General features: G+C 33.4%; 1 protein-coding gene across 1 annotated transcript in view; it reads left to right on the plus strand.

Annotated features, from left to right (window-relative positions):
• NCOA3 (nuclear receptor coactivator 3) overlaps positions 1–14,988 on the plus strand; it is a 105,123-nt gene that overhangs the window by 78,498 nt on the left and 11,637 nt on the right. Inside the window, exons 14-18 of the mRNA XM_051976531.1 lie at positions 4,735–4,929; positions 5,669–5,902; positions 6,013–6,139; positions 8,323–8,494; positions 11,649–11,945. Coding sequence (XP_051832491.1) covers positions 4,735–4,929; positions 5,669–5,902; positions 6,013–6,139; positions 8,323–8,494; positions 11,649–11,945 — 1,025 coding nt within the window. The remainder of the gene's footprint in view (positions 1–4,734; positions 4,930–5,668; positions 5,903–6,012; positions 6,140–8,322; positions 8,495–11,648; positions 11,946–14,988) is intronic.

The following is a 14,988-nucleotide window of genomic DNA, read 5'->3' on the forward strand; positions in this document are numbered from 1 at the left end:
ACAAGGATCCTGAATTAGAGTTCATTTTAAGACAAAGCAGTCCTATAGATATCATACACAGATGCTACTATTTTGCAGTTTATACTTTTTTATTTTTTTTCTATCTTCCAGTTTTCTGCAATTATTTATCCCCATTTAAATTTCTTTTGATCCATATTTCTGTTGAAAAGTAATTTTATTTTTCTTGTGTGATAGTGCAAAGAACATAATGCACTATTGCACAATAAATATCTACCATGGGAAATTTGGAATCTACTTATCTTTAGATCCTAATAGAATCTAAAAAGCTTTTTTTTTTTTTTTTTTGCCTAGAATTGCCTTTTTAAATGTAATTATATTTCACTTAAATCTTATGTATACCCTTTTTTGCCCGTCCATGGGAACATATTATAAAATGTTTTCCTTTTTACCTCATACTTCATTTTCACTAGTCCACAATTTTTTTACATATGAAAAATATGTATTTAATGGCACTTTATGCTAGAATGGAAGTGTACCCATGCTGTTCACAAAAGTATTGACAATTAACTAAAATGCACTATCATATGTAAATAATCCTATTGGATAAAGTCAGAAGACCTCATTTCTAGTTCTAACTATGATATGAGGTCAGCCCTTTGACCTTGGTCAAGATAAGTAAGTAATCCTTCCTTATAAATGGGACTAATATCTTCTGGACTACTCCAAGTACTTCTGACTTTATTCTGAGACACTTGTATATATAAAAGAGATATGGTCACTACAGTGATTATCTACATATGAAAATTGCTTTGCTTTTCTTCTAATTTAATTCAACAGATATGCCAAGTACATTCTAATTACTGTGGTAGATCCTTGAAACAAAAAGACAAAAACTATAGTCTTCTTGCCCTTATAATCTATTAGTGGCACACAACATTTACAGAAATAATAACGATACAAGGAAAATTATGGTAGTGGTATCAGGAGGAAGAGGATATCAGAGACAATTTCATGGGAAAGAATGGCACATAAACTGATTGGTTAGGAACTCACTGCATTTTAAGAGACAGTGCTTGTGCATACCTGGCATAGAGAAAGGAGATTGAGTTCAATTCAGGAAATAAGCTAATGGGGGACAGCTAGATGGTGCCGTGGATAGAACACGAACCCTGTATTTAGGAAGACCTGAGTTCAAATCTAGTCTCAGACATTTAATACTTACTAGCTGTGTGACTCTGGACAAGTCACTTAACCCACTTCTATAGATTTTAAAAATTATATATTAAATGTAACTTCTAGTGAGTGAAATTTTTGTCATTTTTATATACATTATAATAAATCTTTTTAAATGAAAAAGAATTGCATCTAGCTAATGGGCCAATTTGGCTGTAATACAGAGTTAATGAAGGGGAATAGTTGGAAATAAGTTAGAAAGACAGGTGGGAGCCAGATTTAGATCCTTATAGGCTCTAAAAAGCTTTTCTTTTTTGCCTTATTTATTTATTTATTTTTGGCTGAGGCAATTGGGGTTAAGTAACTTGCCCAAGGTCACATAGTTAGGAAGTATTACGTGTCTGAGACCAAATTTGAACTCGGGTCCTCCCTGACTTCAGGGCTGGTGCTCTATCCACCGTACCACCTAGCTGCCCCTACAATTGTAATGTTAAATATAATTATATTTCACTTAAACCTTATGTATATTCTGTTCTATCCATCCATAGGAACAGTTAATAAAATGTTTTCCTTTTACCTCATCCCTCATTTTCACTAGTCTACAATTTTTTTTGATATGAAAAATATGTATTTAGTGGCACTTGATTTTAAAATGTAGCTACTTTAAAATGTATCTTCTTAGTAATTTTTGTCAGTTCCAATACAACTAATTACACAGTTCTTCTCTCCTGGGTGTATTTTCTGTTACAGTTCAGTTCCCCATTGAATGTAAACTCTTCTAGGTAGGGATTATTTCATTCTTTGTAATTGTGTCAGTTGCACATAGCACAATGCATGGTATGTATTAGGCACTTAATGAATGTTTGTTAATTGATTTGATACAATGAAAAAAATCCATATTTCATTTTATATAAATCTCATGAAATGTTATAAAGTTCAGAAGCAAAAATTCATCAATTGGTTTTTTAAAAATTAGATATTTTTCCTCACTGGTGCAGATAGAATTTTGAATTTACAGTCTTAGAGAGTGACTCTCTGAAACACAGAAAAGTTAAAAAGACTTGTCCAGGGTCACATAGACACATAATACAGAAGTAGGAATTGACCATACATCTTCTTAATTCAAGACTCAATCTTTTCCACTATGTCTTGCTAGCCTTTAGCAATAGTTTTGTAGAAAATTAGACCAAAACTTAATAACATGTCTTGCTACTTCTGCATCTTATTCCTACCTCTTCCTCTACCCGAGTTGACAATAAGATGTTAACAGATGGTATTCTATTGTTAAATTTTGGAGCGTCTATAAGTGAATGGGGTAGCTAGGTTGACCCAGTGGATTATAGTATCAGATCTGGAGTCAGGGAGACCTGAGTTTAAATGTGCTCTCAGAAACTTAATTACTTGTGTGACTTTGGGAAAGTCACATTCTTATTTGCATCAGTTTTCTTATCTGTAAAATGCGCTGGAGAAGGGAATGGCAAACTATTCCAGTATCTTTTCCAAAAGACTACCCCCCACTGGGATCATGAGGAATCAGACACAACTGAAAACCATGAACAACAAAATGAGTGAATAACAATGAGTTGTAGAGAAATTAATGGCAGAGGTGTAGGTATTTCTGTTACCCATTTAAAAAATTATACCTTTTAATGTAAATTGTTTATAGTCTTTAATGTATTTCTAGATTTATTGTCAAACTGGAAGATGACAAATTATAGTAACTTTCAAGTTCTTAAGCATTCACCATAATCCTGTGTTAAGGGCTGAAGATAGAACAAAAGGCACAAAAACCAGTTCCTGTTCTCAGGGAGTCCATAGTCTTATAGTAGGGACATGTATAAACCAGATGAATACAGTAAAAATTGGGGGCAGTCTCATAGGGAAGGCATTAAGATTGTGGAGGCTTCTTGCACAAGATAGACCTTTAGCTGAGATTTCAAAGAAACCAGGTCAGCAAGGGGGCAGAGATGATGAAGAAGAGAGTATATGGAAAGTCTATGAAAATTCTGAGTTGTGTTTGAGGAATAACCAGGAAGGAAACCATGGTCATTGGATTGCATAACATGTGGAGGGGAATGAGTTATAAGAGGACAGGGGAGATATTATAAAGGGCTAGGTTATGATGAATTTCAAAAGTCAAAGAAGTTTATATCTGATCTTGGAGGTAACAGAGAGAGTCATTGAAGTTGATTGAATAGGGGATGATATGGTCAGACCTATACCTAAGGAAGATGAGTTTGACAATTGAATGGAACTATGGATTGTAGTGGAGGGAAACTGTTGGCAGGGAGAACAAGTGGCAGGCTATTATGATAGTTAAGGCTAGCACCAAAATGGAAGCAATGTCAGAGGAGAAAAGAGGGAATATATGAGGGATGTAACAAAGATAGAAGTGATAGGACTTGTCAGCTGATTCCTCTGAAGGATATCTATGTAGTTTTAAAATAGTCTGGAGAAATCTATTTCAAATCCAAGTAAGCCTTGACTAGTGATTAGAATCTGATGCATTTACTGCTGTGGCTTGAATTTCAACTCTTGGATTCTCTCTTTTTTTAAAAATTGTAAATGACCTGGTTTACAATAAACTGTCCTGAAAATTTTAGTGATTCTACTACAGTTTTCAAATAATTAAGTGTGATTTTAAAAGTAGTGATAATGGTAGGCTGTAGCAGTTTAAATTTAAAGAAATTTGACATAATAAGAACATAAGCCTCATTGTCTTGCATAGCCCATAAATTAACTTACGTATGTAATTTAAACATTTGAGCTGTACTAAAAATCAATGCTTAGTATATTTTCAAGATGATGATTTTGAAGGAAAGCACCTAACCTTCACACAAAATCTAGAATGTTAGGTCAAAAAGAAAGACAAATTAGAATAAAATCCCCCAGAAATTTGAAAAGCCACATTCATTTTTTCATTTTTTTCATTCTCAGTACTGTCATAAATGTCTGATGTCTTTAATGCTTCAGTTTTGATACATATAAATCTAATTGATTGTTGTTATATCTTCTCTTGCTGTTGTGTTGAATATTTCAAAGTTCCCAGTCTTGTTACTCCTATTAGTTCCTTTTTCTATGATGATGATGATTAAGAATGATAATCTGTGCATTTATTCTTTAACTAAAAAGAACACATAGAATAATAAAAACAAAATAAAGCATTTATTGAACATTTTTACACTTCAGCCCTAAGTCATTAAAAAAAAAATTCTGTATCTTGATTAATGAGCCACTTAGTGTAACTACTTATAGAGGGGAAAATAAATCTCCTGGGGTTTGAGCAAAGTTGATTCATGGTCTGGAAATTAGAACATAGAACAATGTGAAATAGGCCTTTATATAACATTTCACCTTATAGGGCAACACTCATTCTTGCTCTACTGTTGAAATTCTTCATTCATAATGGCTACAATGCTAGTTTTCAGTATAGATATGTCTCCTTCTAAGGTATTTATTATGTAAAGGGAAATCTGTGTATTTTAGCATTTGAGGGGCAGGGTGTAGGTATTGATGAAGTTACAGGAAGAGTGTTTCATTTTTAGCTATTTTGGAATAGATGCAAGATTATTTATAAAATACATTTTTTATTCCTTTTAGGTTTGAGAAGCCCACAGTCTATGCCATCTGCTCGTCCTCCTTTTAATCGAGCTGTTTCCTTGGATAGTCCTATTTCTGTTGGTTCAAGCCCTCCAGTGAGAAATGTTAATGCATTTCCCATGTTACCAAAGCAGCCTGTGGTAAGCGGAAATACAAGGATGATGGATACACAGGAGAATTTTGGCTCTAACATGGGTATGTTGCTTACTTGGGAGTTATCCTAATGCATTTTGGAAAATAACCTTTTAAGGACCTGTATGAAACATCCTTATAAGAGAATAAGAGAAAAGTTTTTTTTTTCCCTCTCTACTCTTCCCCTTCATATTTTTCTCCATGGGAATGGAGTAGTATTTGATTTAGAATGAGAAGGGATATTAGAGAACATAGAGCCTATTTCTCTCATTTTACAGATGAACAAATTGAGGCTCATAGTCATTTCCCTAGGATCACACAATTTCCACTTCAGTAGTAATAAGTCTGAGGCAAGATTAGCACATTTCTAATTTTAATTCTACCACTCTTCTTTGTTCTATGTTGGCATAAAGTTAAATTTTCATCTTAAGTAAAAATTATTATGACATTGAATTTTTTTAAGTCTTAAAATTTATCTGCATCAAGGTTTTATTTAATGTGTTCAGACTTAGTTTTTATTAACAATTTAATTTTTAATCATAAGACTAGAATAATAGTCTATAGAATATAATTATACAATTACTTGCTGTATTAATGGTGATCAAATGGTTTTAAATTTGATTACTTGGTTTTAATCCTTAGAAGTAGTTAGGCAGAATGCCATTTGTGGTAGCACCAGCAATTTACTATTCAGGGATTTTCTTTTGGACCCTTATTTCATGGACATAATCTCAATTATTTGGATGGGGAAAATATTTTATTATAAAATGGTGAAGAGCTAATATTTTCTTTTTCCACATAGGTGGACCGAATAGAAATATGACTATGAACCATCATCCCTCAGGAGAGTGGGGTTTGCCAAATTCTAAAGTTAGTAGAATGGAACAAAATACAAGTTCATTAGTGAGGCCAGGAACTGACTATAGTAATTCCTTACCCAGACCTACAATGGGTGGAACTTTGCCTGGCCTTCCTGTTAGGTCCAATAGTATACCTGGTACAAGGCCAATGCTACAGCAGCAGATGATTCATATGAGTAAGTTTTCTTTTCTACCAAAAAAAAAATACATATTTGTAATTGCTGCCTAAAATTTTTCAGGAATTCTTTTGTATATTTCTAAATAGATCTTTATTTTTATTTCCTAGGGCCTAATGAGATTCCTATGGGCATGGGAGTAAATGCCTATGGCCAGACAGGAACCTCTAATCAACCTGGATCTTGGCCTGATAATATGTTATCCATGGATCAAGGCCCTCGTGGGACACAAAATAGGTAGGAATTCAAATAGATGATGTCACTGTGTATAATTTTTTTGAGGAAAGAGTTGTAAACAAATTTGTAAGGAAGTAGTTATAATTAGATTATATGTACAAATATAATAACCACAACTATCTATCCATTACACTATCATCTGTTACGAGTATAGTAGTATCACCTGAAGTAAAAGAAAAATGGCTCTACATAGTATCAATCCCAAGAAATACCTGGCTAGGAGAATTTAACTGGTTTAAAACTGTTACAATGTCCATTATATGGAAAGAATAAGGAAGAAGATTAGAAACTTGGAGAATACATTTGCAGTATTAAAAAGCAGTATTCACAAGGTAGGGAGGATATAGAAGAAAAAAAAATTAAATTATAATATGCTGATAACCCTTAATATAAGGGCAGATAGCCATATAGTTTACATTTTACTTAAAGCTGTTAATATAATTGATGCCTAATAGTTTATTGTGTTTCAGAAGGCAATAAGTACAATAGATTTCTTTCTACTGAGTTATCTGGGAAATTTATTTATTTGAAATAGCTTATTTTTTGATGCTAAGTGAAGAGATTACTGTTTTTTAAAAAAATAAATAAATCTTATATTTGAAAAAACTTTTTGGATATTGTTGAACAAGATATTATTGTTCTCTTTTAGTTCCAGAATGATTATGAATTGAGGTCAAGATCAAATTTTTATTCATTCGAGTGTTGAACTTACTGCCAATACAATTTGGCATCTTCTCTGCAATTTACGGTCTTAATTGCTTAAAGCTTTAAGAGGTTACTTGATTGGCCCAAGGTCAAATAACCAATTTATATCTGAAGCTGATCTTGAACTTATATATTTCTGACTTTGAGGCCAATTCTATTCACTGACCATTCCACATCGCAGACTTCAGAGTTTTCCTGGACTAGCTATATGGGTGCTGGGCATTGAAGTGATCATTTTGGCTCTCTCTTTTCTCTGTCTCTGTTTTTGTCTCTCTCTTCAAATTGCTTTTTAAAAATGATTAGACCAATTAATATACCACCACCAACATAACCCCCCACTAATTCTTAACTGGACTACAGTAATCCTGCTAATTTGTTTCCATTTAATCTAATTCTAATTCTAATTGATTTATCTTCCATCTAGTTACTAAAATAATCTTTCTAAAGGAACAGCAGGGTCTGTTCAATTCATGTTCAGTTCAACAAACTTCAGTGTTATCTTTGCCCATATGATATATATATATATATATATGTGTGTATATATATATATATATGTATATATATATATATATACACACACACACACACACACACACACACATACATATATATATATATATATATATACACATATATATGTATATGTATGTATGTGTGTGTGTGTGTGTGTGTGTGTATATATATGTAAAAATAAATAAAAACCTCCTTCACCTGGCTCTTAAAGCTTTCCACAATCTGGCTTCCACCTATCTTTCTAACTTATTTCCTACTACTCCCCTTCATGAACTCTATATTAGAGTCAAATTGAACCATTAACTATTTCCTGAATTGAATTCAATCTCCTTTCTCTATTCTCTATACAAACACTGTCTCTCAACATGCAGTGAGTTCCTAACCATTCAGTTTATGTGCCATTTTCTCCATAAAATTATCTCTGATCCCCTCTTCCTCCTGATACCACTGACATAATTTTCCTTGTATCATAATTATTTCTGTAAATATTGTGTGCCACCAATAGATTGTAAGGGTAAGAACACTATGGTTTTTGTCTTTTTGTTCCAAGGATCTAGCACAATAATTAGAGTGTACTTGACATATTTGTTGAATCAAATTGAGCAGAATAACAAAGCAATTTTCATATGTAGATATTGTAGTGGCGATATCTCACTCACATATACAAGTGTTTCAGAATAAGGTCAAGCACTTGGAGTGGTCCAGGAGATATTAGTCCCATTTATAAGGAAGGATTTCATGTCTTGACCAAGGTAAAGAGGCTGGCTTGTGTCATAGGACTAGAACTGAGGTCTTCTGATTTTATCCAATAGGACTACTCATACATGATAGTGTGCTTTAGTTAATTGTCAAATACTTTTGTGACAATCATGGATAAACTTCATTCAGTAAATACTGTACTTCATTTAGACTTGTCTGAAGTTATCAATATGATATCAAATGTTTTGAATTTTATCTTTTTTTAGAGCCCTTGTTAGGAATTCCCTAGATGATCTCTTATGTCCTCCTTCTAACATAGAAGGCCAGAGTGATGAAAGAGCTCTTTTGGATCAGTTACATACTCTGCTTAGTAATACAGATGTCACAGGACTTGAAGAAATTGATAAAGCTTTAGGAATCCCTGATCTTGTAAATCAAGTAAGTAATATTAACTTTATTAATGGATATATGTCTAATTTCATATTATAGTGTTTTGTAAATGGAAAAATAATTGGTAAAACTAAAATATTACTTTTAGAATCCTAATAGATTAAGAAAGAATTATTCATAACTTAATTATGAATCAATAAAACTAGTTTCCAAGAATGTTTGACTTGTTCAGGATTTCAAAGGATAATCTCATTTTACAAATGACAAAACGCAAGGTCATATTTTTTGGTTCTATATTTATTTTAATTTACCCCAGTCATTAATGTTTATAATTTTAGCAATATGATTAAACACCTGATAATGTTACAGGATTCACATTACATTTATCTTTAATCATTTTTGTCTATATTTGTATTAATTTGCTGTCAGGAAGTTTTTGATCCTAGACATGTAATAACCAAGTATACTATCAGCTGCCTCAGCTAGAATGCAAGTTAATTTTTTATTAGCTTCAAGAAAATGAAATTCCTGAGATAAATCTTCCATGACATCCCTTCACATGTCCCCTACTATTTCTCATATTTTTCCTTTAAGCAGTTGTACAAAACTCCTGAACATTATTAGTAGATGTTTTGCATTGTGGATGTATTCTCCACTTTGTAAAAGACATTTTATCATTCTTTTAATTTTAATATTACATTTATTTGCAGATGTACAGCCCCCACCTCAATTAAACTCTTTTATATTACAAGTGATAAGAGTTTAATAAAGCTAATAGTCAGATAGTAGGGCATATATACAATATTCCTTTTATCTTATTACTATATTTCTCTACCAAGAATAAGGAAATATTTTATCTCTAGTATATAACTTAGATTGGTCACCTGAATTAATCTTAATTTGGATTAATTTTAATGTATTCAGTGTTAGTATTGTATTTATTGGGCATATTATTCTTTTGGTTCTATTGATCCTCCTTTGTATCAATTCATAAAAGTCTTCTTTCATTTCTTATGATGCAGCGCTTTGTTATAGTTTGTTTTGCCAATACTTATTCAGTGAGTACTCACCTTATTTCCCTGTTCTTTTGCTATCACAAAAAAGTGTTACCATGAGTATTTTGATACATATTCTATATATATGGGACTTTTCTCTTTTTGATCTTCTTTGGCTTGATGTCCATTAGTGATATCAAAGATTATTGGGATTTTTCTAAATAGTTAAAACTTCATAACTTTCTTGGCAATAATAGCTACTGAAGACTGCTCAGAGAAAGTTCTCACTACGAAATCCTTGGCACTGTCAATTGGTTAGCATCTGAAACTTAGATGATTTTATAAGTAGAAATGACGATTACTTTCTGCTTTGCTTTTGTATCCTAAGTATTATGGGACCTTTTCATTTGACTTCCAACTGAAACTATTTGTTTGTAGTCTCTTATATTAGAATGTGAACTCAGTGAGAGTCGGTTTCTGCTTTTTTATTTATATCCCCTGTGCTTAGCACAATAGGTATACGGGGTATTCAGAGAGGACTACTAGCATGTCTGATGTGAAGACTTACTGAACTCTTTTTAGGGCTTCCTATCCATCTTTGGTATCTATCTGTGACCCAAGTCTTACTTCTACCTGTGGAAGCAGTAGCATGTACAGTGGCCACATTCCAGTAAAACTGTCTCGCAGACAATTAAACCAGATTGAGGGGAACTGATAGGCCTCAAACCTGTTGGTGAATTAAGGGGATCTACCCTAAGTATGTGAAGACTTTTTCTGGCAAAATGGGCAGATGAGAACAATTTGTTCCAATAACTGTGAAGGTGGCTCAAGTTGGAGCTGTGGAAAATTTAGAACTTGGTCAGACATTGAAGATGCCATGGTCATCCACTGCACTCTTGACTTTCCCCAGTCATTTTGACTTTTATTTCGCCACTGGACATTGACAACTTTGGAAGAGAGAGTGAGGCTGATGATTTTGTGCAATTCTGTTTCACTTAAATCCAATTGACACACAAGTTAACACATGACCCTATGATATCATTAGTTTTCTTCAAAAATGAAAGACAAACAGCAGTTTTGTATTCCTTTATTTAAAATACAATTTGATTTTCTTATTTTCAGGAACATATCTGTTGTCCAGAGTATACTACAATTCATTTTTTTAAAATGTCTTGTTTTTTCAGATAATCTGCCTTCTCTCCTTACTTCTTTGTCTCCCTCCCCCATGAAACAAAATAAAAAAACAAAACAAAACCTGTGTTACATGTATAGTTAAGCGAAATACTGGCCATGTTCAAATAAAAAGTCTTAGTTTGTACCATGAATTCATCATTTCCACATATGGGTAGCTTGTTTCATCATGAGTCCTCTGCATGAGCCTGTGTGATCATTGTGATGATCAATTCCTAAATATATATTTAAAAAATTTTTTTTGTTGTTGTTGAGGCAATTGGGGTTAAGTGACAGGATCACATATCCAGGAAGTGTTAAGTGTTTGAGGCCAGATTTGAACTCAGGTTCTCCGGACTTCAGGTGCTCTATCCACTACACCAGCTAGCTGCTCCAGTTCCTAAATATTTTAAAGTTGATTGCCTTTACAATGTTGTTATTATTGTACAAATTGTTCTTCTGGTTCTGCTCATTTTAGTCAGCATCAGTTCATATTTGTCTTTCCAGCTGATGAAGCTATCATTTTCATCATTTCTTATTGTACAATATTATTCCATCTGATTCATATACCATTATTTGTTCAGCCATTCCCCAGTTGATGGGCACCAGTTCGATTTCTAATTCTTTGTACCATAAAAAAAAGCTGCTATAAATATTTTTGTGCATAGAGGTCCTTTATTCTTTCTTTAATATAGCTTATCTTAATAGCAAATGACTTTTTGAATCCTTTGTATTGTTACCTGACAAAAAAATTTCTAGTTTTAGAGATATTTTTCTTCTCATAGTTACTTAACTCTTGTTTGAGACATTAGTTAACTATTATTCATTTGGTTAATGAGTATATTTTAAAAGTTCACAGTTCTGCTATAAAAACATTTCAAACAGTGTAGTGACACGTAGTATTTTATTTTTGGAATTTCATGCTGGCATTTTAAAATTACCTAAGTGCCTAACCTTTTTAAGATGTATGGTGTATGTTGCCTGTCAAAACTGATATTTTAAATCATATATTGGTATTCATTTATTTATTGTTAAAGGGACAAGCTTTGGAAGCTAAACAGGAGTCTTTTCAAAGTCAAGAATCTGCAGTAATGATTGACCAGAAGTCTGCTTTATATGGACAGTCCTATCAAGCCCAGTCTGCAGTAATACAAGGAGGTTTCAGTAATCTTCAGGGACAACAGCAATCATTTAATTCAGTGATGAATCAAATGACCCAGCAGGGTAACTTTCCACTACAGGGAATGCATCCGAGAGCTAACATGATGAGACCCCGAACAAATACACCCAAACAACTTAGAATGCAACTCCAACAAAGACTCCAGGGCCAGCAGGTAAATGGATGTATTGAAGGTGGTTGAAGTGCCAGAGGTAGGGAGTGGATGGGAAGAGAGAGGATCTTATATTCATAGGAACAAGAAATGAATATTTTGATTCTTTAATATAATCTGAATGAATGGTATATAAGAAAATAGAGATTTACTGGGTGCTAATTGTGTGCCAGGAATTGTATACATTCCTTGATCTTAAGGAGTGTTTATCTTATATTGAAGGATGACAACTCATAAAGGAGAACTGGAAAGTCAGTTGGTGGGGCATGCATATGTGCAGGCTGTGAATGGTGGGGAGGCCTGGGCCTTCTAAGATAGGAATAGCCAAGAGTAGGATCCAAGTTTAAAATGGACAGACTGTAGAGGTATTGATCTGAAGAGAAAATTATTCAGTTTCTTATTTTTTGAGCATTTTGTAGTATTTAAATAAATGCTTCCATTTGTGAAATAAGCAATAGAAGGATTATTCTTATTTTACAGATGAAATCTGTTACTGAGACTTAAATGAAGACATAGCTTCAGGTCCAATGTTTTCTTTTATATTAGATCAGAATATCTCTCCATTTTATAAAATCACTATCTTATTACATTTTTAATTTTGATGTTGCAAAATTAAGCATTTAGTTACTTTAGCCCCATCATTTCCTAGTTATAAGGTGTTATATAGTACAGGAAGAAGAACTCTGAAGTTGGGGATCCTGGGTGCATATTTTGTGTTTGCTACTTTCACCTAAGGGCTAAATTGATCGACCTCAGTTTTCTTCTTTGCAGAATGAGAGAACTGGGTTAACTGTTCCTTGAGGTTCCTCCCATTTTAAAACTGACCTTGACATACACGATTAAATGAATGATCACTGAGGAACACACGAACACATTAAGGCAGTTTTAATGAACTTTAAATTTATTCATGTGTCAATTTAATAGGTGTTCATGTAATAGATCCTTTAGATTCTAGAATTTAGATGTGGAAGGGTCATCAGAAACTCTTCTAATTAATTTTTTTTATAGATCCATAATCTTGAATCCAGAGAGTTTAAATGACTATGTTATAAGCAGTGAGAGGCATGTCTTTTAAAACTGAGTTCTTTGTTTTTTTTCACTATAATATTCTTAATTTTTTGAGTATCATCTATTCCAGTTCCTTGCTGCTGTCTTCTCTTGGGCTCTAAATCACTTGCTTACTATATTGTCCTGTCTTTCCATCTTTTTCTGCTTCATTCTTCCTGAGACTATTCTTCATTTTCACTGAAACCTCTAGTCTCAGCGATCTCTCTTTATTCTTCAGGTACTAATCTGCTTTTCTTTTCTTCTTGCCAGAATGATCCTGTAGTTCACCAGTTCAACTTTGTCCTTTTCTCCATCTTTGTATCCTCTCAACCCCTTGTCTACTATTATTCACCCTTTGCAGTTCTCATCTTGACATCATCATCTCCATCTGACTCTTCTGTTAATCTACCTTCTGTCTTAGTTATTTGCTTATATAACTTAAAATTGTCTCCCTTACAAATTAATTTCATCCAGTCTCAGATTGGTCCTCATTGTTAAATAGTAAACCTTTTCTTATTACTTGATTATTTCACTCCTTTCTCAGGCATCGTTTCAAATCATCTTTTCTTTTTAAAAAAGATTGTTTTTCATCTTTCATTTTAATCATTTTTTTCAGTAACTTAAAAGAAATATGAGATATGCACATTTAGATATTTCCATTTGTCCCATGCTATTTGTGCATGGATTCTCTCTGGTTTATGGATGTCCTAGATATTCTTTCTTCTCTGGGTTTTTGTGAAACAAATCTTGGTTTTTCCTAACTATATCATTTTTTCTTAGATTTTGGAATCTGACATCTCAGTCTCTTTACTTGGATCATCATCAATATTCCATTTCCTAACTGTGGATATTCCCCAAGGCTGTTTCCTTTCTCTCTTCTCTTCCGTCTTCCCCTTAATCAGTCAGGGATTTTATTAAGTGCCTTCTATGTGCTGGGCATTGAAATTTAAAAATTCAGTGGATGAAATAGCCCTTAATTTCAAGATTACATCTAATGAAGGAAACAACAGGGATATATACAGATAGCGCATTTTGGAAGTTTTGTTTTAGAGAATGATTTGATGCACCTGTCTCTCTTTTGTTGCTCAGGATCAGAATGTATTCTTATCTCAGCTTCACCTCGTAGATTCTCTAGTTTTCTTCAGAGCTCAGCTCCAGTGTCCTGTTTTGTATAAAGCCTTTCCTGGTTTCCCCAGTTTCTAGTGCCTCTCATCAAAAATTACCTTGCCATTATTTTGTATAGACTTATTTGTATCCCTGGTGCCTAGCATAGCACTTGACCCACAGAGAACATGCTAGATGAATGCTTGTTGGTTGGATGCCTGCTGACCTTTTTCTCAGTTCTCATGCTCTTGGACATTTCTTCAGGCTTTGATCCTGTCTGCCTACTTCCTGCTCTTTAGTCTATTCTCTTCTCGTCATCTAAGCTGTTTTCTCCTAATTCTTTTTCCATTTATTTGACTATTTCTCAGTCTTTTGTGACGTCATCATCCATTTAGTATAGCTGTTCACTTGACCTCTGTCACTATGTTTTCTCTTAATAGGTTTTATTTACCCTTATGGTTTTAAGTACCATTTCTTTATAGCTTATTCTCAAAGCTATAGATCCAGTCCTAATCTCTCCTTTGAGCTCTACCTGTCAACTTGTTGCTGGATATCTTCTCTTAGATATTTCATTTGCATTTCAGATTCATTATATGAAAAACAGAACTCGATATCTTCTCTTACTTTTTCTCCCTCCCCCTCCAAACCCTAAGCCCCATATGTCTTTTAAACTTCCTTTTTTGGATCTAGGGTATCACCCTGCCTTATAGTCACCAGGTTCGTAACTTCAGAGTCATGCTTAACTCTTCCCTCTCTCTCATCCTTCACCTTTAATCACTGGCAAAGCTTGTGTAATCTACTTCCCTAATATCTCTTTAATATATTATAAAATCTGGGGTTGGGGGGGGCAGCCAAGGTGGCAGGTCTTTGTCTGAGTTCTTCCTGGCTTCCTTCA

Source organism: Antechinus flavipes, chromosome 2, assembly GCF_016432865.1.
Source record: "Antechinus flavipes isolate AdamAnt ecotype Samford, QLD, Australia chromosome 2, AdamAnt_v2, whole genome shotgun sequence".
In the NCBI taxonomy this organism is placed as follows: Eukaryota; Metazoa; Chordata; class Mammalia; order Dasyuromorphia; family Dasyuridae; genus Antechinus; species Antechinus flavipes.